Genomic DNA, 23979 nt, shown 5'->3' with positions numbered 1-23979 from the left:
GGAGAGGAGAGGAGAGGAGAGGAGAGGAGAGGAGAGGAGAGGAGAGGAGAGAAGAGAGCAGAGAAGATTCCTGGGCACTACTATAAAGCGGCCCTGCTACCTAACCAACTTCAGTCTGTTCAGTCTGAAACTGCTCCTTCGCTTTCCCTGGTCTCGGCCTCTTCCACTGAAGAATGAAAGCTCAGCCCAAGCAGCGAATTCGTCCCTTAACACGCTGGTTAACTGGAGTTAAAAGGACAGATGGGACTCCTGGGGCCTGTACTCACTCAGAGACTGTTTTTTCTAGCCATAAGGAGCAGAAGTAGTGTTTCCCAGAGCACCACAGCTGCTCAGAGCAGTAGAAAAGCGGGTCTGTTTTGAGTTTCCCCACACAGCCCTCTTTATGAAAGAGTAAGCGATAGTGTCCTATCACGTTGTTTCCTAAGGCCACACTCCCTGCAGAGACTCCAGCTCTATCTCTGTCCCCCAAGCAGGCACGGGTGGTGAGTGGGGCTTCCCACACACATGTGAAACTGGGCTAATTCTCAGCAGGATTGCTGGCACAGGCCAGCTCTGCCTCCCATCCTTGTTTGAATAGACTTCAAGATTGATACGAGGAGTGGAGAGCCGCAGCACTCCAGAATTCTGTTCACAGCAATGTGGCAGCAAAGGGAAGGTAATTTGGCTCTCAACAAAGAAAATAATTTGTTATCCAGAACAACAACAAAAGAACACAAAAGGCTTTTTCAAGGCCATTTTTATACAAGGTGTTTTTGCTCTCTACAGTTTCTGAAGTTGGATAAGATTTTTCATAAATTATTTACCTTAATAAAAGTAGGTCCCTTCTCAGAGGTAAGGTGCCTTTTAAGAAATGGAACAGACCTGTACAAAAGATCTCAGCCCACCTTCTGAAGATGCCAACTTTCTCTAGCATATGTTCATGTCTTAAACTGAACCCCAAGTCACTGACCCTGCTTCCTCCCCCTTCCTTCAAAGTTCTCAGAGCTGCACTTGCTGGTTCCGGATGAGATGGAAATAGGAATGGCAAGAAATACACCAAGTGGGCATTTTGTCCTGAAATACCAAGAAACAAACCATATTAACCTCTTCAGTTTTCACCAGAAGGAAACAGAAAAAAACAAGGCAACTTTCCTATGGTAACAGCAATTTCAAAGCACTGTCTGCAAAAGGCAGATTATGGAAATCAATATATGTTTCTGGCCTTTGTTCCCACGATCCTCACCACTCCCCATCTACTACCAGAGCCCCCACAAAACCACATGGCTTTCCTGGAACCTCCTCTGGGTCTTTGGACAAACTGCTTCATTTGCCTGGCAAGGCTGTCCTCTCTTGGCTTACTTGATAAACTCCTCTCAGACCTCCCTCTGGGCACCTCCTCTGAGAAGTGAGCTTTCTCTCCCACTCTTCCCACAGAGCTTGGCCTCTTCTCCTCCCATCCCACTGTGCTCTGCCCATAACTCTCAGCCCGTTCTTGCTTACCAGCTGTGGGTCTTCCTCACCAGGCTGAACATGTCAGTCCAGGAGCTCTATGCATGTGTGTGTGTGTATGTATGTGTGCATATGTGTATGCGTGTGTGAGTCTATGTGTATAATTTTCAGTCACATTTGCTGAGTCAGTAAGCCTAGCTACTCATGAAGACTCTGTAAGTGAGGACAACAGAGGTGAGACTGTGGGAAGCCCATCCCAGCCTGAGCTTGCAGTCAACATGGTCTTGGGTACTTCTCTCTCTTGTCTTCCTGACCTTCTAGCCTTACCTCTCATGAAGGGGATGGCTGTACAACTGGAAGACTGACTGTACCTAGGAAGCTCAGTCACGCACAGCCTTTTCTGTGTGCTCTACCTCGAAAGTGTACATAGCTCAGGCTTGAGGGCACATAGCTGTGGCTATTTTTCAAAAGATCCAAAGAGTATTCAAATGTACTACTGCCACTAAGAGCCATGGGGTCAGGCTGGAGACATAGCTCAGTGGGAGTAACATGTGCAAAGCCCCAGGTTCAATTCCCAGAACTGTGAAAGAACTTGGGAGAGGGGTGTCAAAAACAAAGCAAGACCAAACCCATCTTGAAGGACAGCTTTTGTCTGCCATCATGGCTCCATTTAATGTTAACTGTTGAATAAGTGCCTCTTATATGATGTTTGTCTTCATACACATTATTTTAATCTTCACAGCAATTATGAGAGGCAAGAGATATTGCTCCATTATGTAGTTGGAAGAAAATAGGACTCAAAGAGGTTTAGAAATGACCTAGTGGCTGGTACCCACAAAGTGACAGAGCATGGGCTGGACCTAGGATGCCCACCAGGAGCTCAGAGCTCAGAGCTCTTGCTGCCATGCCTGTCTGTGGTGAGTTCTCTTCTCTGGATGTGCTGTGATTAGGGCCCCTCTGCTATGTAGGAGTCTGACAATTATGCAGAAGAGCTTAAGATCCACTTTGTCTAAGTCACCCGGCTGTTCCACTTTGCCATCCTTTTTTCCAAAGAAGAAAACCTCAAGGTCTGATTTCTTGCTTTAATAGGAAGAGCTTGATTTACTCAAATCAGAAAGAAGCATGTGCCACCACCTAGCTGAGCCAAAGGGACAGGCTTCTTAGGACCTGGTCATTCAGCCTCAGCCTGAGAGAGCCTGCAGCAGAATCCTTGCTTTAGCAAATGAGAGAGGAACCCAGAGAACCCCAGCCAGAAGAGGCAGAACTGCACTTCTTATTCCTTCACATTCATGATTTAAGAATTTTAAAAACAGACTAAAACCTATACATTTGAACATTTTGTCATATCAAACTGGTTTTTTTTTTTCCTTAAAAATCCTTTGATTCACTACAGGATTGTGCACAACCTTAGCAAAAGGCCTCTTGGCTGGGAAAAAAGAAAAAAAAAGCTAAAACTGCCCCAAATTACAAAGTACCTACAAGGGCTGAGGGGAGCAGGAAGAGAGAGCTGACCTGATTCACCACTCCAGCAGCAAGAATGGGTCTGCGTCATAGGACAGGAGTGTTACCCCACTCTGAACTGAAATGAAATGAAAGGAGAACCCCACTGCGTGAATTAGCATCAGTGGTAACACAGCTGCTAGCTACAAACATTGGCTTGGCACAGATCGATCTGGACTCTCCTGTAGCTTGCTTTGATGGTCTCTCTACTATCTTGTTGACTAATGATGAAATCATGGTTTGCTTGTCTAACTGAATGAAAAGAAATACATTATATCAGACAGAATGCAAACTGTCTTCCCGTACTTTGTTGAGGATGTTTATTGACTCTGTGTTTATAAGAAGACTTTCATATTCACTTATTAAATATTTACACGTATTGCTTATGTATCTAGCTGCATAAAGAGAAGCCGACCCTATCTTTAATCTGAGTACTGTTTGCTTTCTAAAGGCTGTTGCTGAAGTAAAATGGAAGGCAGCCACTTCAACTAAGCTTCTTGTTTCAGAACATTGCAGATGTTTTGTAATGTGTCAATAGGTTCCTTCTCCCTGGAGCAATCCTAACAGAAGCTGTAGACAAATATACTTTTAAGTGACATGTTTGATTTATAAGATTCTGTGGTTTCCAAGTAACCAAAAAAAAGAGTTAAAAAGAATAGATGGATGAATACATACCAGGCAGTGGGGGGATGAGGAGGCTGGGATGGTGCTGTCTGCCTATGAGCACCCTCGGCTTGCTCACTGTTACTGTAAATAGTCACAACCTGATTTTCATGTTCTAGATAAGGTCCTTTGACATTTGCCACTAATGTCATTTCAGATAGAAAAACATGAAGATACTTCAAAAGCCACAGAACTGGCTTCTCTCTGAATGAATGTAAGCTTCCTTCGAGAAATACCAAGTATATACTCCAGTGGAAAAAGTTAGCTGAACAATGCACACTAGAGTGTGGTTCTCACTATGGTACATGCTCTTACCAGCCAAGCATGTTACAGGTCTCCTTCTACCTGATTCTCTTTTCTAACCTCACCTAGCTTCCTCCCTATCTTCGTCAATGTTCTATTGCTGTGAAGAGACACGATGACCAAAGCAACTCTTATAAAAGAATTCAATTGGGGCTTGCTTACAGTTTCAGAGGCTTAGTTCATTATCATCAAGGCTTGAGCATGGCAGCACACATGGCGCTGGAGCAGTAGTTAAGAGCTACAGCCAGATCCACAAGCAGCAGAAGGAGAGAGATAGAGCCTGGTATGGGCTTTTGAAACCTCAGAGCCTGTCTCCAGTGGCACACCTCCTTCAACAAGGCTGCACCTCCAATTCTTCTAATCCTTTAAAATAATCCCACTCCCCCTCTATCTCTCTTTCCCATAGACTGTCTCCACCTTTAAAGAGTGAGCACTTAGTTGTTGGAGTATTTTCTCCTGTTTTAAATATAGCTGTTGCCATTAAAATCATGTGGTATTGGTGAATGAAAACACAGATAGATGAAAAAAACAATCTAGAAAGAACCAAACAAATATGAACACTCATGCTTGAGAAAGACACAGGGTAATCCAGTGGAGGGGCGTCTTTTCAACAAGTGGTGACAACACACAGCCACTCATATTAATAAGAGAGAACTCCAATCTTTACTTCATAACAAGCACAAGAATTAACTCAAAGTGCATACACTTAAATGTAAAACAAAACCAAAAATCCCCACAGGGAGAAACAGGAGGCAATCTTTGAGCTCTTAAGGCAGGCAAAGCTCTCTTAGCAATAATGTCAAAAGCTTGATCTATAAAATAAAATATTGCTGGACTGGATCTTCTCAGACCCAAGAACAACTGTTCTTCCTAAACTACTGTTAAGACGATTAGAGAAGACTACAGACTGGAGTAAAGGTCTGCAAAGTATTAAGACTTATACCCAGAATATAGAAAGAATTTTCAGATTTCTACAGTAAGAATACAATGCTTCCCTTCCCAAGGGGCAAAAATTAAAAGAAACCTTACCAAAGACAGTACATTGTAGCATACACACACACACACACACATATATATATTTCATATATATAAAATTCCTTAATAGTAGAGAATTCCAAACAAAACTCCACTGATATTAACATCATCTAGCTATCTGAAGGGATTAAATTAACAAGTCTAGCCATATGAAACTCGGAGGGGGGGGGAGGTTGGAAGCATCTCCTTTGCAGATAGAAATATAAAATGGCATGAAGATTTCAAAATGCCATGGTTAGGTGATCCTGTGGTGATCCCTAGATGCCTGCCCCCCTTCACACACACACTCACACACACACACACACACACACACACACACACACACACACACCGCACACACAGTGGGGGAGGAAGCAGAGAAGGTTTACACATGGATTGTTCACAGAGGATTTATTTTTACCAAACTCAATCTGGAAGCAACTCAAATGTTCAGCAGCAACTGACAGGATAATCAAGTTGTGATCTATCCATAAGATAAAATACTGTTCAGCAGGAAAAATGGTGGTTAATACAGCAACACAAGTGAATCCCAAAGTAATTATTCTAAGTGAAAATAGTTACTGATACTGTATCCATTTATATAAACTTGTAGAAAATGAAAATAATTTAGTCAAAAAGCATAAAACAAAGTGTAGGGACTGGGATGAGGGAAAGATGGAGATTGGAGAAGATTTCTGAGTGTGGTGCCTGTGTGCTCTGTGCTGAGCTTGTGCTCCGGGGGGATGGCTACACATGCCTGCCTTACCATGCTGTGCACTGTAAATATGTGAGATCTACTGTACCTAGAGCAAGCCTCAATGAATGCATTAGTAACAATCTATTAAGCAAGTAAATAGTTATGGTATAGGTTAATTGTGCCACATAGCTCTTTTTTGTCCTTTGTGGACAACTAACATAAAAATTACACTGAACCTACGTGTCTGGCTAAGGTATAGGGTGGTAGTTTCTAAAGTCTAATAGATGTAATAGAGTTAAGTTAATTAAAATGTAACATAATCAGAGCCTAATGGGAAAAGAATAATGAAGAGAAGTTATATGAGATACAGAAATAAAACAAAGAATATATCAGTGCCCAATAACCTGTAGTTTCTGGCACCCAGGATGGCACCACTCAAGGCTTTCACTGCAAACAAGAGTCATAGCACCGGGCACAGCCACTCTCACTGTGCAGCACTGAGCCATCTGGGGAGAGCCTGTTAGAATGGCCAGCAGTGAAACTGCATCTAGAGACAATGCGGGTGGTCTTCTAGTAAGTACAAATGTCCTGTTTTAGCACGGATTAGCACACTCAGCATCATGGAGTTCTAAGTGGATGTGGAGTGTGACCCAACTGAGCCAGTCCAAGTAAACCACTGATTCTTGACCACGGATTAAGAATTCTTAGAAAAGTTTATTAAAATGAGGGTTCTTAGACTCCCTGCCAAGTCCAACTTAATCCAGAAGTTCTGGGGTGAAGTCCAACAACCTGAATCTGACTGAGTTCCCACCAGCACAACAGGCGAGGTGTTCCTGAACAACTGCTGAAAGCAACGATATCTACATTACATGTTTCTTCTAAGTAACAGAATGTCACTTTGGCAAACCGTGGTTGAAAGAGTGGCCCCCACTCTAGACCACAGCAAGGAATCCTAAGTGAGTTGTTTAATGGATACCAATCTCTTCCTGGGCTACATTCTAAGTAGTCCACTAATTTACCTACAGGATTTTAAAAGAGTTTATGCAAGCTAGCACTTGGTCAATCTTCCAAAACATGAAACAGGAGAGAAGCATACATATGCTACTTACTAGAAGCCAAAAATATCTGTAAACTATTTATGAAAGCCACAAAACAAACAAAAGGAGAAGGAAGCTGCCAGAGGAGAGTGGGAATCCGCCTTTGACAGACATTCTTTGCAAATGGAGGTTTCATACTCAACTAGTGTTTACTGAAATCTTTCAGTGTGCCAAGCAATATGGGTGGACCTTTCAAATGTGTTGTCCTGAGCCACAAATAAGCCTTAACAGAGTTACTACAGCCTGCCAAATGTGAAAAATGAAGGACAAGAAAGAGGCCAAGATCACACAGTAAGAAAGCTGGGTCCTTATCGGGGAGAATCCATTGGCCCTTCTTTTATACCATACTTTCCTAAGCAAGCATAGATTGTCCTGTAAATGTCACTTGGGGATAAATAGGAAGCTGAGTGTGGTGGTACACACCTTTAACTCAGCACTCAGGAGACAGAAGCAGGTAGGCAGATCTCTGTGAGTTCCAGGCTAGTTGGGTCTACATAGTCAAGTTCCAGGACAGCCAGGGCTACACAGTAAGACCCTGTCTCAATCCTCCCCATCTCCCTTAAGCCACTCAAACAACCAAATAAACAAACAAAATAGCAAATAGCTGTGTGCGGTGGCACATGCCTTTAATCCCAGGACTCAAGAGTTGGCTCTCTATACCCTGCCTCTAACTATAGTGAGTTCTAGACCAGCTAGAGTTACACTGTGAGTTCCCCATCTCAAACAGATAACAACAAAACCCAGGAAACAATGGTGGCTCATCTTCACTGACACTTTGCTAAGAACCAGACGCCAGGACAAATACTTCAGTTCAGTTTCTTTTACCCTCTCAGCCCACAAAGTTGATAAAAATCATCCCTCATCTATAGCAGGAAATCTGAGGACTGCAAAGATCGCACAGTAACGAGTCCTGTAACCAAATGCATACAATCATAATAGGCATCTAAAGCAAGTTGAGACTTCACATACAAATCTGGCATATGTGATCTTAATTGCTCTTCTTAATGGAATTTGAATCCTATGGTTGAATTTCTTGATGAAAAACTACAACGTTATCTACTGGTTTCTAGAGAAAGGCAAACGTGTACTGACTCCTCGACAGGTCTCATCTGGTGTGGTAAGTTTTTAAGGTGGTGTTTCTCCCTCTTCCTCATCTTTCCACATTATCTTGAAAAGACTTTATTGGATAGGGAAAGTCTGTATTGTTATATAATCTGAAGTTTTGGAATTTTAAATGTCTGTCAAAAGTGAAACTGCTGGGGGGGGGGGGGGCTGGAGAGATGGCTCAGCGGTTAAGAGCACTGGACTGCTCTTCAGAGGTCCCGAGTTCAAATTCCAGCAACCACATGGTGGCTCACATCCATTCATAATGAGATCTGATGCCCTCTTCTGGTGTGTCTGAAGACAGCTACAATGTATTCATATACGTATAAATAAATGAATAAGTCTTTTTTTTTTTTAAAGTGGAATTGCTGTAACGATGAACAAACAAACCGGGCACCTTATTGCTAGGGAGCATCAAAAGCTAACTCCCATCCCACACTGCAGAGCACTGATCTTTGGAAGGTACTGGTCCCGGCAAGTGGGATTGGGTTTGTGACTGATACCAGTATCATTGCACACTAACAGCAGGCAACATGGCTCACAGTGGTCTCCAGAGCTGGGGGCCCATAACCTGCATTTTCACATTAAAAAGAGGGTATACCCAAATCCTTCCCACATGATGGTAGTCACTACAGAGTTTATAGGGAGTTTTCCTAACATGTTTTTATTGTTGGAAAGACGGCTCAGTGATTAAGAGCACTGGATGGTCTTGCAGAGGACCAGAGTTCAGTTCCCAGCATCCACACAGTGGCTCAAAACCATCTATAACTCCAGTTCTAGAGGACACTCTTTTGGCCTCTATGGGCGGGGCATGTATGTGTTGTACATGCATACATGCACTCAAATACTTATGTGTATAAAGTAAAACAATATATTTTTTAAACCATCTCAAAAAATAAGGGAGGAGGAATGCTCTTAATTTAAAAATGCATTTTTACTTTTGAATGAAGGAGCTCTTTATTAAAGTTTAAATGTCTTGAATAGTGAAATTTCTTTAGATGTAAAAGATACAAGGTAACTTCCCAAGGAGAAGTTTGGTTCTATCCTATTTGAACACATCTTTAAAACTGGGCCACTGTAAAGGAAACAGCCCAGGCATCATCGTCTTCCGTGAGCTTGCACGACACACTGTAGAGCCACTTGGAGACTGTCCTGTGGGCTCTCCTGATACATATACCACTGCTGCTTCCCCAAAGTCTAGCAGGAGCTGGTAGCTCAGTGCTAAGGAAAGATTGGTGGGACTGACTTGGGATAGCTTGGGATCAAACTTTTTAAACGCCTGTATCAAAGAGTGACCTATACCAGATCAAATGACAGAGGTACTAAAGAGGCAATCCTAATTTGAAATTTAGAAAAAATTAATTAGAACAATGGTAAGAGCCTTTCAGAATTAAATACTTTTAAATGGCTCTTGCAATGAACAGTTTCCACGGAAAATTCGGCATTGTCCAAAACCTGTGTTTTTCATAGTGGGGCACAATTGTATTCCTTGAATTGTCTAGGCTAACGTGTAGGACTGTTATAAGTTTGAGGCCAGTGTGGCCTGCAGAGTAATACTGCTTCAAAAAATAAGCCCCCTCCTCAGAGGAGAAGGGGAGGAGGGGGATGGAGGAAGGATTGTGGGAGGAGCTGATTGGGAGGGGGCAGTGAGAGGGATGTAAAGTGAATAAGCAAAAAAAAAAAATTAAAAAAAAATAGAGCTCTCAGGAAAAAATAAAACAAACAAACAATAACTATCCTCTTTGAGGATATCTGCTATTCTGTACTTCAATGAACCCTGGCTGCTGAAGGCATGTGTGAGCCTACAGTCAGAAAGCAGTGCAGCACTGTCTGGCACTGGGGCTCTGGGTGTGGCTTACAGTCTTGTAACTTCCTAAGCCTTCCCAGCTGGGCTAAGCTTAACCGCACCTTCTTTGGCTGCTGAGGCAATGCGGTAGGATGGCAAGCACTTGGCTGGCATTAAGAAGTATTTGCTCAATCAGTGTTGACTATTAACATCCAAAGTTTAAAGCCTCCATCGGAACCATTCACCTTCTGCAACTTTGTTGAGATCCATTACACACCCTATCCGATGTCCCTTTTGATGTATGTGGTTCAGGCAGGTTAGTTTATTATCAGAGCTGTACAACTCCCACAATGATTACAGCTATCTAAATACAACAAAACCACAAGAAATTTCATATTCATCCACAGTCACTCATCTTAGCCCTCAGCAATCACCAATCTGCTTTGAGTGTATACATTTGCCTCTTCTAGACACTTCTCAATTAAGTATGATCATAAAATATACAGCTTGTCATTACCACATTCTTTAAGTTCCAAAGTTGACCCATATTATGTATGTCTCATTCTCTTTTTTATTATTGAATAATATACCATTTGTGGCTATATTACATTTTATCCATCCATCATTTGATAAACATTTGGGACATCTCTACTCCAAGGAATAATAATGTTATAAACAAGGAATAATAATGTTATAAACAGGTTTCTGCGTGGGTAGATTTTGTCAAGTGTTTTCTTATGTCTACTGAGATGATCATGTAGCTTTTGCCTTTTATTTGACTAATATGGAGTATTAAATCGGTTGTTTTCTATATTAACCCAACCTTGCATTCCTGGATTAACTTCTATTTGGTTGTGGTATATAATCCTTTGTAGATCGTGGCTCACTCTGTTTGGAAGTATCTGGTTCAGGATTCCTGCCAACCATCCTCACACGAGATTAAGGTGGAGGTTTCTTGTGACTCCGTTGAAAGCCTGCCTAGATTTTTGCCTCTATTTTTAATTCAGAATTCCTCCCAATAGCTTGCTTTGTGGATATTACTTTCTGGTTTGATTCTAATTGGATGCAGGTGTTTCTTTAGCATCTAGTCTGAAGCAAAGACTTTTAAAACAACAGACTCAGTGCACCCAGAAGAATATGTCTCTTTCACACTCACATTTTGGGTTGCATGTTCCATACATTTGATAGCAAGTAAAAGTCAAATAAAAGTTTGGAAACAGAGAATGTAAATTAGCATGCAAGTCTATTTAGCTTACACAAAAATAGTAAGAGACCGTTTAGCTAAATATCATTAATTTTGCATCACCTGATTTAAGGCAATCTCTAGGTCTCTCTGGCAGGTATGCTGGCCACTGGCCACTTGTCTATATGCCTATAGAACATTTGAAATACAGCTAATGACACTGAGCTGTGGTATGAATGTAAATTGTCCACTAGATCTCATATACTTCAATAGGCAAAAATAATGTGAAATATGGATTTAGTAATTTTACAGAGATAGGCTGAAATGATGTTTTAAACATATGTATTAAACACGATGTAAACCAATTTCACTTGTTTTCCATTTTCTACTCTGACTGACAGACACAGCTCTCATTCTTTCTCGTAGCTTGACCACTGCAGCTCTGTGGCTATCTCACATCCAGTGCTGCTGTCCATGGGGTTCCGACAAGGATACCTGCAGCTCTGGAACAGCGCTAGCTTATAGAAAGAGACTGAAAACAACTTTTCTAGTTCCATTATCTGATCCGATCCTAATGAGCTGCTTGTGCTCTTTAGCATCTAGTCTCCAACAACAGTTTGAAACTTTTTCATCATCTGAACCTGAATCAAAGACATGATAGAACAGCAGATTCGTGATGGTCAGGAATTTAAACCACAACTAGTATTTACCTTGCTGGCTTTGGTTTGACTTACTAGATAAAAACAGTCTTTACATTTCTCACTATCTGAAAAAATAAGGTATTTGTTGATGTAGGAAAATAACAGAATTCAAATGTCAGTGTCTATGAAAAAAGTTTTATGTGTATACAGCCTGACTCATAAATTCATGTGTTAGGCATAGCAGAGTATGAAATGGAGACTTGCAAAGTCTCCAACACTTAAGTGCCTGGCCTTTCACAGAAATCTTTGCTGACCAGTGCTCTATAGCAGCCAACTGCCTCTTTCACCTATAGGGCTCAGTGAAGTGTAAAGGGAAAGTTGTTCTAGTTCCCTCCATTACAGACTAGATTAGATCCTCCACTTCTCTACTTGCTTCTGTCCTGTATCTTGACTAAAAGAAATGTCCAGAGCCCCAGCCTGTGGGGTAGTTTTACCCAAACAGAATCACAAAGAGTCAGTGTAAAGTGTGCGCCTCTTCTTTCACGTTCATTGGGGAATCTACGTATGAGACTGGTGGTGCCCCAGAGGGGCCTGGGTGCCCACTGTGGGTGTAGACCCTATGGGTACTATTTGCAGCATTTATGTATGCATTTATTGCACACATGTGTATACCAGAGGACAACCTCAAGTGTCTGTCCCTCTCAGGAGCAGTCACCTTGTTTCATTTTGTTGAGGCAGACTCTCTTCCCTGTCCTTAAACTTGCCACGTAGCCAAGGCTGGCTGGCAAGCAACCTCAGAGACCTACCATCTCCACCTCCCTGCACAGGGATTACAAGTGTGCATGCTACACTCGCATCTCCATTCATAGGACTTTGCTCACTCATAGGACTTCCCCTCAGCCCATGGTCTCTCAGGTACTTACCTCAGTAGAGCCTGTGAATGCAATCTTGTCTATGCCAATGTGAGAAGCGATTGCTGCCCCTGCTGTTGGCCCATACCCTGGCAGGATATTGACGACTCCGGGTGGAAAGCCAGCCTAAGAAACACAAATTGGAAGAAGGTGTGTGTTGTATCCCCTTCAGGCTGGCTGCGCTTTGCTTCAGGGCTCCACGTGAGGGAGGGGAAGACACCCTGGGAGTCAGCTTCCCCTACCTCCTTGATGAGGGCTCCCATATACAGTGCACTGAGCGGTGTCTGCTCAGCCGGCTTGATGACCACGGTGTTACCGCAGCACAGTGCGGGAGCAATTTTCCAGGCGAACATCAGCAGGGGGAAGTTCCACTGGAAGGGAATAGATAGCAAGGTTAACAGATAGGGAAAATGTTTCTCCATTACTTTTTTTGTCTTCTCAGATTTTAAAAGAAAGAAGCTGTGACTTATCAGATTTTCACAACTATCCTAAACATAGATTATCTCTGCCACCAAGTGTAGACCTTGGGTTTTGATGACATCACTATGAAAGAACAGCACCGGCCTTCAAAGTGTCTCCTTCCCCTCTGTTCAGTGTATGTTCACACTCCAAACGCCCACCTAAGGAAAGCTCACGCTGAGGAGGAGCAGGGAGCGACTCTTCTCTGTTTAGCTTTACTTTTTATTTTGCGTTCATATTTATAAAATTGGGCTTTGTTCCAAAGTCTCAATACGTGAAAATTTTCTCTTAAGTTTTGGGTTTTTACACCAAGATTTTCACATTGATATGAAAAATATTTTATGTATATCATCTAGAAACTGAAGCCCTAGCTATCAATTATTTTTAAGACAATGTGACTTCAATGTAGCCTTTTAATATGCATTGTCATAAAAATCCAACTATATATTTTATAAAATGTACCTACCAACGAATATACAAAAATTTCTTTAGCAAAATACAGCATGAAAACCAAACCAAAGTATCTTTATGAGAATATGAAAATGGGGACTAACATGGTTTAAATTGATTTTGATAGAATATTCAGCTTGTATTGTCATAAGCTCAAGCATGAGACGTCTTACTATCAAGTGTCTGATAATTACATTAAGGAAGAAAACAGCGTTCCAGGTCCCCCTGCTTCAGCCCCTGATCACAATGTGTTTCAGTCTGAAGCATCTCAGCTGCCATCCTTGAAGGATTTTCACTGGCTCTGGCAAGCTGCAAAAATATACAAGTGTCTTGCCTTCACCAAACACCCAATTTCTTTTCCCTTAGTTGTTTATAAACTTAGGAGTCCTTGGTGAGGTTTTAATTCCATCTACAGTGCGTAAATCTTGGAGGCAGTAATTGAGGGAGCTAGCTGACAGGAGCTCTTGTCTTGTAAGGGAAGCTGAGGCTCTGAGGCTCTGGGAGAGCAAGAGGGGCAGCTTTGATGCTTGCAGAGAAGGTGGCAGACACAGGGAGATTTCCCTGAAGAGAGTAGAGGAAGAACTCCAACCAAAACTTTCTCTTTCCTTTCTTCATTCTCTAGTGTAGCTTACAAATAAACCAGGTCATTTGAACAAATATTAATAAGCCCCTAAGACTCTTTGGCTCCTGAATTCAAAGATTATTCTTGAGTCATTCCTCTATGTGTTGCTCTATGTGTTGAAAGGAAGAAGAAGAAGAAAAAAAAAAAAACCTCTTGTCTTATCTATACTGTCTTTAATGTCAGCACAGACCACCTCTCCATCCCATTACCCCCTACCCCCAGCCAAATCCGAGCCAGAACTATGAGATAGTGCTGTTAGAAACCTGGGTGATGCTTTGTGCTGTACTAAGGGTGTGTATAGGAGAGAACGAAGGACCGTGTTTAATGTTCCAGTCAAACACTAGTCACTACATCTATTTTTCTTTACAAGATAGACAACAGCCCAGTTTCAATTTGGACTGTGATGTTAACTGTGCTGCTGTGTCTTTTAAAGCACCTTCCTCTAGACTCCTGTGAAAAGAGACAGTGGGAAAGGGGGGATAAAGAGACCACATAAAACAATATGCCTGGAAAGATGCTGAGTTGCCAATCTAAAACCAGAAACAAGCAAATACAACCCCATGCTAATTCCCCGTAAACAGATAGGTATTCATAACCAAGGGTGGGTTGTTCATACACTGCCCTTTGCTTTGCTAAGTTTTATCAGGAGAATCCCATAACTTGAGAACTCTACTCATGGTAATAGGCCTGAAACTCGATTCACCTGTTCAAATAAGCATTTGCAGAGAGGCTGCTAGAGATATGTCAACAACATGAGCTCAGGTTTTTCTTCCCAGTAACGAAAACCACACATCGCTAAGGACCGTGTTTTATATGTCTTTAAGAGAACTGGGTCAAATGAAAATAAATACGAAGTGTGAGGAGATGCACTCACCGGGATGATCTGTCCACACACTCCAATGGGCTCGTGTCTCGTGAAAGTAAAATAGTCTCCATCTGAAAGAGATAAGCACGGTCACTCCAGAGAGGGTCGGGGAGACAGAGGAGCGCTGACGTGGCAGCGGAAACCGGAAATGAAACTGAGGCACATCCTACACATGAAGCAAGACAGCACCAGTCCTTAGGGGTGTGTGTGTGTATGTATTGTGTGAGTGTGTGCTTACGTGTGTGTGTGTGTGTGTAAGAGAGAGGGTGTGTGTATGTGTGTACTTGTGTGTCTGTATCTGTGTGTGCATGTGTGTGTGTGTGTGTGTGTGAGAGAGAGACAGAGAGAGAGAGAGACGGTTGTATATGTGTGTATGTATGTGTGTACTTGTGTGTCTATGTGTGCATGTGCATATGTGTGTGTCTGTGTGTGAGAGAGAGAGGGTTGTGTATGTATGTGTGTGTTTGTGTGTCTGTCTATGTGTGAGAGAGAAGGTGTGTGTACATGTGTGTGTATACATGTGTGTCCGTGTGTGTGTGCATACATGTGTGTTTGTGTGAGAGAGCAAGAGGGGGCTGTGTATGTGTGTGTGTGCACACACACACACGCAGGCAGCTACAGATAAACCTACTACATGGACAGAACAGATGAGAGGACATCTACAACAATATGAGGGACAGATCTATGATACAGACAGCAGTCATGCAGGAGAATACATTAAAAACTCAGTTTTATGTTAAAGATTAACACATATAGAATAGTTAGCTGATTTAAATACCAAGGTACCTCAAGCTTTTAAACAGCTTTTCTGGGTAGTTTTCAAAATTAAAAGCCATTACAGGAAATGCTATTGAGCACACTTTAAATGCTGGGCAGCTGGGAAGTATGAGGAAGAGAAGGAAACACACTCCTTCACTCAATGCACTGTCACTGGCACAACCTGGGGCCTGGGGACACAAGCAGGTGTCCCTGGGAGCTTGGAGGAAAAGCCCCAGAGACACCAAATAGCCTTGCTTCCCTTGTGGGAACAGTAGGCCCTTGGAATAATTAATTAGCCAGGAAGCCCAAACCAAATCCTTTAGGAAATGCTGTTTGCATTTATCTGGGTACTTTAGAAAAGCTAACCAAGTCTTTGTTTCCCAACTTGTTGCTGGTCACTTCACTAGTGGTTTGTCTGTCAAAGGCAGCAGCACCTCCCCCAAAGAAAGTGAAGCTACAGCTAAGCCTGGGGCAGGCTGGCTGCTGGGACTAGGGATGGAGGTGAAGCTAGGAGAGGGTGGATGAGACAAAGACAAACGACACAGTGAGCTGTTTATCTTCATCTCTCAGCACATCTTAACCACTAACGTTTCTCACCCAGGGTTGGTGCCACTAACTTCAAAATTATATGTTTTTAAAGTTCTCCTTCTGCTCCTTTCTCCTCCCAGCCCCTCCCTGATCTCCAGTCCTTCTGCCCCAAACTAGCTGCTATCCACTGCCTTCATTTCTCTGAGAACTTTCATAGCAACTCCGCATCACAGGGGCACCCACGCTGCTGCCTCCCCGCCTGTTCTCAGTCCAGCTAACTGCAAGTCCCTCCCTGGGCTTGGTTGCAGAGGACTGCAAAGGCCAGCACTTTATGTATGCTAGTACATCTGTACTGGGATTTCTTGATTAAAGTGTATGTGTCTTTAATGTTTTAATAAATATTTGAAAATCACCCTTTATCAAAGTTATAACAAGTCCTAACAACATGCTCCATTTTTCTACTCTTTAATCAATTTCCTGAATATCTGAATTTTAGCCGATCTGAAATCTAGAATATGGCAACTTGTTCTGTGTTTGACTTTGAATTGTGTTTAATGATATTTAAGGATGAACATACTAACCATTTTCAAATTTAAATCCCTTGCCCCTTTTCTCTTAGGTCCCTCATTATTTCAGTTATTTGAGGAACACTGTGAATATCAAGGAAGTTAGGTCTCTGTCATGTTTTTGCAAACCTTGCCCTCAATCTTTACCTTGTTCTTGGTGTTGTTTAAGCGATTTCAGCTTAAGTGGAGGGAAGGAGGAGGCAGGCAGGCTTTGCAGGTGGGACAGCAAGCCAATACCCGGAAACTATCCATGGGATGGCATTTAGTCCAAATGGTACTTTAAAGATCAGTTAACTACACCAACTCTGTATGGAGCCAACTCATGAACCTTCTAAATAGATACCATCAACTATACCAGTATAAGTCACTGCTGCCCATCGGTTTCTTGTTCTCTGGAAAGGGCTTCCACAAGCAGCAACGATATTGGTCAATACTCAAAAAAGGCCACTCCCATACTAAACCATAATTTAGCTAAGGTGATGCACTTAAGTAGCTAAATACAGAGCAGGGAATCTGGTGAGGGGGAGGAGGGATGAAGACTGAGATGGGGGACAGATGAGCTGCAAGAATAGGGAAGATGAATAGAAAACAATGTGAGAAGATGTTTAGGGTAAATGCACTAGTCACCTATGTAAGTGCAACACAGTGACTCATGGGTTTCTCCATCTGTGTCCTACGGATACAAGATTGTAAAGGTATCATGTAGTGTTGAAAGCTACTGAAAAATGAAAGGAAAGAAAAATGTAGACAATAGCTTTAGAAGCTGATCTCATAGGGAGTAAAGTTGACTTGATAATTGTGTCCCAAGATAAATTGAGTTATGAGGAATAAACTGTACTTGATAATCTTGATACATACTGAGCTAAAGGTTGGCACAGAAAGGGTACCAGATCCTGCAGTCCTCGTGGCTGGTCTCACTAAGTCTTAAATAAACACGGGGTATCTTGTCTTTTGAACTTTTCCCAAGGGAACACTGATTGAAACGAGTAAGAAATGGCCCTGGGCCTGTGAACTCAGTGGGTGTTCCTACATATCCAAGGGATACCCCCAGTTAGGCAGCTGTGGTTCCTGGGAAACATGAAGCATGCACCTTCTACAGGGCCCCTTGGGAAGAACTGATGGCTCTTAGGGGCCCTTCCCAGCTATCAGGACCCCAGAGCTTCTAGACCAGGGTTGCCAGGGGCCAGTCATTTGGGAGCTACCTTCCTAATCTTTTCCAATGTCACTAGCTCTATCGCTTGCTTGACTGGCCAAGTTGGCTCACTCCCTACCAATGTAACAGAGCTGCTTGCTAGCCTCATTCCAAAGAAAATGACCAAGTAACAAGTTTCACAGGTTAGTAACATTTTTCTTCCCATAGTCTTTAAAATAAAACAAATCTATTCATTTACTACTGTATAGAACCAGTTTTGCAGGCTACATATGCTGTCTGGATGCTACTTGGTGCTTCTCGCACTTCAATGTTCAAAGCCCTCAATGATCTTGCTGAATACAATCTGAACCCTCTGGTCATAAAGAATGTAAAAACCTTACAATTAGATATTCCATTGTGCTATAAACTTAACTGAACAGTACATTAATTTCTGCTGAGTATGCACACCCAATAGGTACATTAGGAAAAGCTTTTGTCCTAGAGGAAAGAGTACAGAATCAGCCTCTTTGTGAGAATTCAAGCCACTTCTCTATGTCTTTTGTTGGGGATTTGATTAAATTACACAGGGAATGAAGGGAGGAAAGGAGGGAGGGAGGGGGAGGAAGGGAAAGAGAGAGGGAGACAGACAGACAGAGACAGAGAGAGATCAAGGAAAATATTACTTTTAAAGACAGGGATTAAAAATGTTTTTTTTAAAAATTTAATGTAAGTTTTATTCATATTCTGGCATATCCTAGAATAAACTAAAGTCTAATGATATAGTTGAAATTATAGTTAACAAATCTTAATATATGAGAAATTGCGATATGTGATATGAAACTCAAGCTCTCAGGGATAACAACCAGGGGCATTTCAATCGCTGTAGCAAGTCTCACATAGCCAGTAACCGTAAAGGTGAGTTCCTTTAGTAACATAAGAATCTACAGTACCCAAAGAGCTGCAGGGCTCTGCAACCCTATAGGAGGAACAACAATATGAACTAGCCAGTACCCCCAGAGCTCATGTCTCTAGCTGCATATGTAGCAGAAGATGGCCTACTCAGCCATCAATGGGAGGAGAGGCCCTTGGTTTTGTGAAGATTATATGCCCCAGTACAAGGGAATGCCAGGGCTAGGAAGCAGGAGTGGGCGGGTTGGGGAGCAGGGTGGGGGGAGGGTATAGGGGACTTTCAGGATAGCATTTAAAATGAAAATGAAGAAAATATCTAATAAAAAAAGAATCTACAGCATAATTCAGTAAATGGATGCCATCTTGCTCTCTCTAATGTTCACATAGAATTACTTTGTGTTTGAGGATATAGCTCAGTGGTAGAGCATTTGACTGCAATAGAATTACTCTGGAGGAGATAGCAACCCTTTAAATAATCCAAGTAGTAAACATTAGAGTAAAAAGAGAGACCTATTCTATACTCTAGCAGATTCTAGTGTATGTAGACACCATGAAGCGCTGTCTGAGCATTTTGCAACAGTGACATATTTTTGTGGCTGCTTATTCAAGCAATGGAACTTTACATTAGCATAAAATGGCACTAATACTATTTCAACCAGGCGTCTACTGGTAAATTCTAAGAAGTGATATGATATTTTCCCAAGGCTTCCATGAATAAGTCTCAGCTCTATTGCTAGTTCATTACACAGTCTTGAAAAAGAGGTTAAGTTTACTCCTTTGTACTTGGCTCCCGTGTCTATAAAATGAGGTTAGTTATATGGGCCCTCAAGTTCTCTGCAGCATCTCCGCAGTGTTTCCAAAAGGTTCCTGGTGAAGAGCTGACTTCATGGCTTCCTCTCACCATCCATTCATATCCTATCAACTACCCCAGTTCTCCTCAAGTGGGTGCAGCAAACCACAATCTCATTGTGATTAAACAGGATTAGAGTTCACCAGTCCATTTACTATTGTCAGCACCAGAATGAGCTGGCTAAAGGCATTTGTAGTCATTCTTCAGTTTAAGAGGTAGAACTGAAGTAAAAATGAAATTGATAAATAACTATATATAAATATATGACCTGGATAGTTTTTAATCTTTGCTATCATTGACATATCCTAAAGCCACTTTATAACAAATTCAGCTTAAAGTATGGACCACATTTTCCTATTTACTATAAAATCAATAAAATCATCACTCATTCAGAGGAAACCAGGAGGCACCACAACTCCTCTTTCACCCTTAGCAAACTGAGTAAGTTTTGATCTGTCCTCCGTCACAGGGAAGCTATGGGCAGGAGAGGAACAGAGGACTCTGATTTGAGTTACAAAGATGGAAAGGGGGAAATAATACTTCTCAGAGCTACTACAGCAGAAGGGATAATAAACAGGCAAAGGGAAAGTATCAAATAAATCCAAGTAATGATTATTCTTAATCATCATAAGTAGGAGTTGCCAAAGGAGGGTCACAGCACGGGATTTATGGTCAGAGAGAATGGCTCCACTGAGTGCTAGGCCTGGAAATAATAGATAGTGTTATAAAGAGAATAGCACCAGGGCCCTTGCGGATCCAACTGATAGTGCATAATTCTGCAATAGCAGCTAACGGTGGGTCTTGAATGAGGTTGAATACAGTGTGGGGGCAAAAATGCCAAGTCAGAGGAAATAGCGTCTTGTTGAAGGTTCAAAATGATCATGGCACTCCTTCTTGCAAAGCCTTCTGGCAAAAGGCTATCCTTCAAGAAGATAAATATGGTAGACACCTTTTCTCTGTACCTGATGGACCGTCTATAATCACAGTGCACAAGACACAGTGCCATAATTTTTCACACACATTTTGGTTCTTAGACCTGACAGTTACTTGGTTGCGGCACTAAGTTTTACTATCTCACTAGGTGTGCACTCTAATTCCAGTTTGTCTTACATGCTTAATTGCTATGCAAATAAACATTCATTATTTCCTGTGTTCTAAAGCCAAACAAACACTGGGGATGATATGCAGAGAAATGCAGGTAACACATAAAGACCACATGGCCTTCCTAAATTCTGGACTTCACTAAGAAAAAGAAATCAACAATGAAATCAAATTGATACTGAATTAAGGTGTTGCAAAAGACAAATGTGAATGGGCTGAGACAATCTGAGAGAAAGTATCTAAGTAAGCATGATCTCCTTTACCCAATTCCCTCAGCAGCCTCCTGGCTTAGTCCCATGAGACTTCTCACCAAGAGCTGGGTCCATGTGTTGTCTTCACTCAGTCTCCTTCCTATAAAATTTCTTTCATCCAGCGGCTAAAATAGATACCCCTGAATACTCCTCTGCTCTCAAACATTTCCATACTGACGGTCTCACTTAATTCTCAGCAGCAAATCTTTGCACATCTACTCCCTGGCTGATTGATAAACTGATTTAAATGACCCTCCATACTTATATGTAGACTATTTATACATAAAAAGGGGACACGAAAAAAAGTTAGTGACATAATCTGTTTGGCCTTATGCTCTGTTCAAGCTGACACAAGTGTCTCATATCTGCAATGTACATGACTTCTCTTTGTGTTTATGAAGTACTTCTGGCAGAGTCCCACATTTCTCCCTCCCCCCATTTTTTAGCATACTCGTGTTTCACGTACCTACAGGAATGGTCATTCCGTGAATTTTATCAGCCCAGCCTGCATAATACCTCAGGGTTTTGATGACTCCCTGCAAATCGATGTAAAAAGCTTGCAGGAATGGCTTACCGCCATTTAGGGATTCCATAGTCTGTAGGAGAAGAAACAGAATAGTTAAGACTTCAGAACTTTGTGGTGACACACTGTTTTCTACAGAAGAAACAAGGAGCAGAGGGAACCCGGCTGGGTGTGAGTGGTGAGCGTTTCCCAAACAGGAAGGTGTCCAGTCCTAAGAGGCTTGCTTTAGCTATTAGTAAAAGACCACAGTGGACACACATGTGCTATTCTCTGCCTGTACATTTTCCTTAACCACTGTCCAGATATATAAACACAATGCTTCTTTAACTGATGATAAAGAAATCCTCCGCTTGTCAAACCACCTTCTGCTATATTAATGGTCAGAGTGGAATGGAGATCTTTCTGAGAGTGCACTAGTAATTCGAATCCACAAAGAGAAGCAGGGACATCAGTTTTGTATGCATTCAACATGGATATAAAATGTTCTCCACAGCTGCCAAGACCCCTGCTGAGAAGAGAAATATTCATGGTGCAGAGCAAGCTTATTTATTACCACCAAATAAACAAGGTCTCCTCTGGGGAAGCCCAGACTTTAACAATTTAAAGACTGGTTTTTGTAAACATTTATGTTAACAACCATTATCTATTAAGAGTAAAGTATCTGGTCCATTTATAAAAATAGCAATAATAAACAGCTTTACATTATAAACATTATTTTAATGACATGTTCCCAAATTGATTAAGTCTGTTACAAAAACAATGACCACTGAAGCAATGAAGTAGAACGGTTTTCACTTGAGACATACTAGGTTGTTAGATATTTAACAAATGAAATAAACAAAAATGGATATTTATAATTTACTGTTTCTCTCTAAAAGAACAGCATATAACACAGACTGGTATAAAATCATTAATTACTGACAAAGCTAAGACTGAGATGCTTCCATTCATGAAGTTAAAGAACACTATTTATTGCTGATGACAACACAGCTCACCTACTTACTGTACAAAACCAAGTTCATTTTTAAATGCTGCTTGTCACTACACTGGCTCACTTTTATAAAAGAAGATTCAATAGGTTCCAAGTCCTTCTAAAAACATTTATATATTCACAAATTGGATAATAAGTTCTCTATGTAGTTAGTTAGCAGAGAGCCAACGTCTACAAAGCAGAGAGAGAATGTAGACTCATAACCAATTGAGAACCATCCAAGAATGGACCCGTGGCTCACACAGTCTACATTCTTAAGTGCTCCTTAGCTCCAGAAAGTCTTCATTCTCAAAGAAACTAGGTAATTAGAAAAGATTTCTTTTTTTATTAATTAAATTGTGCATGTGTATGTGCACGGGTGCACATAAGTGCTCATAAATACAGATGCCCACAGAAGCCAGAGGTCTGATCCCCTGGATCTGGAATTTCAGGCAGTTACGAACTGTCCTATGTGAGTGCTGGGAATCTAATTCAGGTCCTTTGAAAGAGGTGTGCTCTTAACTGCTAAGCCAACACTCCAGTCCTCAAAATAACTTTTACTTTAAAAACAACAGCAGCAAAAAACAAAATCCATCAGATAAGAAGTTCCTATGTGTGCTGTGTGTTTGTGTGTGTGTGTGTGTGTGTGTGTGTGTACGTGTGATTGTTCTAGTGAAAAGAAATGGCAGTCTCTATCATAATTCTAAAAACTGGCAAAACAAACGAAGTAGAATGTATGAGGGTACACATCTTTCTTTTCCTATTTGATCTGCAAAAGAGCCACTTGGCATTTGTCTTTCACAAACAGCCTGGAGGTCCTGTTCCTTGATGCTTTTGTTTTGCTTGTCAAGTGGATGTGTTTTGCTTTGCTTGTGGGAGGTGTGAGAAAATGAGAAAGGAAGATCCTTAGTAGTGATGCAATGCTATGTCTTTTTCCTTCAAAATGCCACAAAGAGCTTCCCCAAAGACCTCTCAAACTTTGTGTGTGTATGTATGTATATATATATATATATATACTCTACCCTTCCCTAGGCTCCCTATCTGACAACACTTCACAGAATACTTTCCAGCTGAGTGGTCATTTTGGAGTAAAAACATAACTGCTTTCTTATTTTACTTACTGCAAGAGTTGCCCTGTCCCGTTCCACCAAGTCTGCAAGCTTGTCCAACAGACGTCCTCTTTCAGAAGCATCCATCCTTCTCCACACAGAACCAAGAGAGAAGGCAAGGCGGGCTGCCTGCACTGCCTTGTCTATATCCACCTGTTAAAGAGGAAGAGGAACAACTGAAGAGAAATACTACACACACACACACACACACACACACACACACACACACAAGCCCTACATGCTGTCATCAAAGAAATGATGCTTTGAACCTAAGTTGGCATCTAGAACACATTTTCATTGTTTTGCTGTTATTGGTGGTTGTTCTACAAGGCATCTTCTAAGCAATACACACCTTGTCTGCTTCTTGAACTTCACACACTTGCTCTCCTGTGGCTGGATTACAGACAGGGAACACTCTCCCACTCTCTGAGTTCTGCCATTCATTGTTAATAAAGATCTACAGAAGGGACACAAGAAAATGGGATATGAGATCTGGGAGATCAGAAGACAAGCAATATGGAGGCACCGTGGTAACACCACTTCTATTCCCTTACAGAT

At 41.7% G+C, this 23979-nt stretch overlaps 1 protein-coding gene across 1 annotated transcript in view; it reads right to left on the bottom strand.

The window, feature by feature from the left end:
• Aldh1a2 (aldehyde dehydrogenase 1 family member A2) overlaps nucleotides 1-23979 on the bottom strand; it is a 79888-nt gene that overhangs the window by 19194 nt on the left and 36715 nt on the right. Inside the window, exons 2-7 of the mRNA XM_021171467.2 lie at nucleotides 23774-23878; nucleotides 23434-23574; nucleotides 21286-21415; nucleotides 14733-14794; nucleotides 12570-12698; nucleotides 12340-12453 (exon numbers count right to left, since the gene is read on the bottom strand). Coding sequence (XP_021027126.1) covers nucleotides 12340-12453; nucleotides 12570-12698; nucleotides 14733-14794; nucleotides 21286-21415; nucleotides 23434-23574; nucleotides 23774-23878 — 681 coding nt within the window. The remainder of the gene's footprint in view (nucleotides 1-12339; nucleotides 12454-12569; nucleotides 12699-14732; nucleotides 14795-21285; nucleotides 21416-23433; nucleotides 23575-23773; nucleotides 23879-23979) is intronic.

Source organism: Mus caroli, chromosome 9 (assembly GCF_900094665.2).
Source record: "Mus caroli chromosome 9, CAROLI_EIJ_v1.1, whole genome shotgun sequence".
Classification (NCBI taxonomy): Eukaryota; Metazoa; Chordata; class Mammalia; order Rodentia; family Muridae; genus Mus; species Mus caroli.
This window is presented reverse-complemented; position numbering and strand designations above follow the sequence as displayed.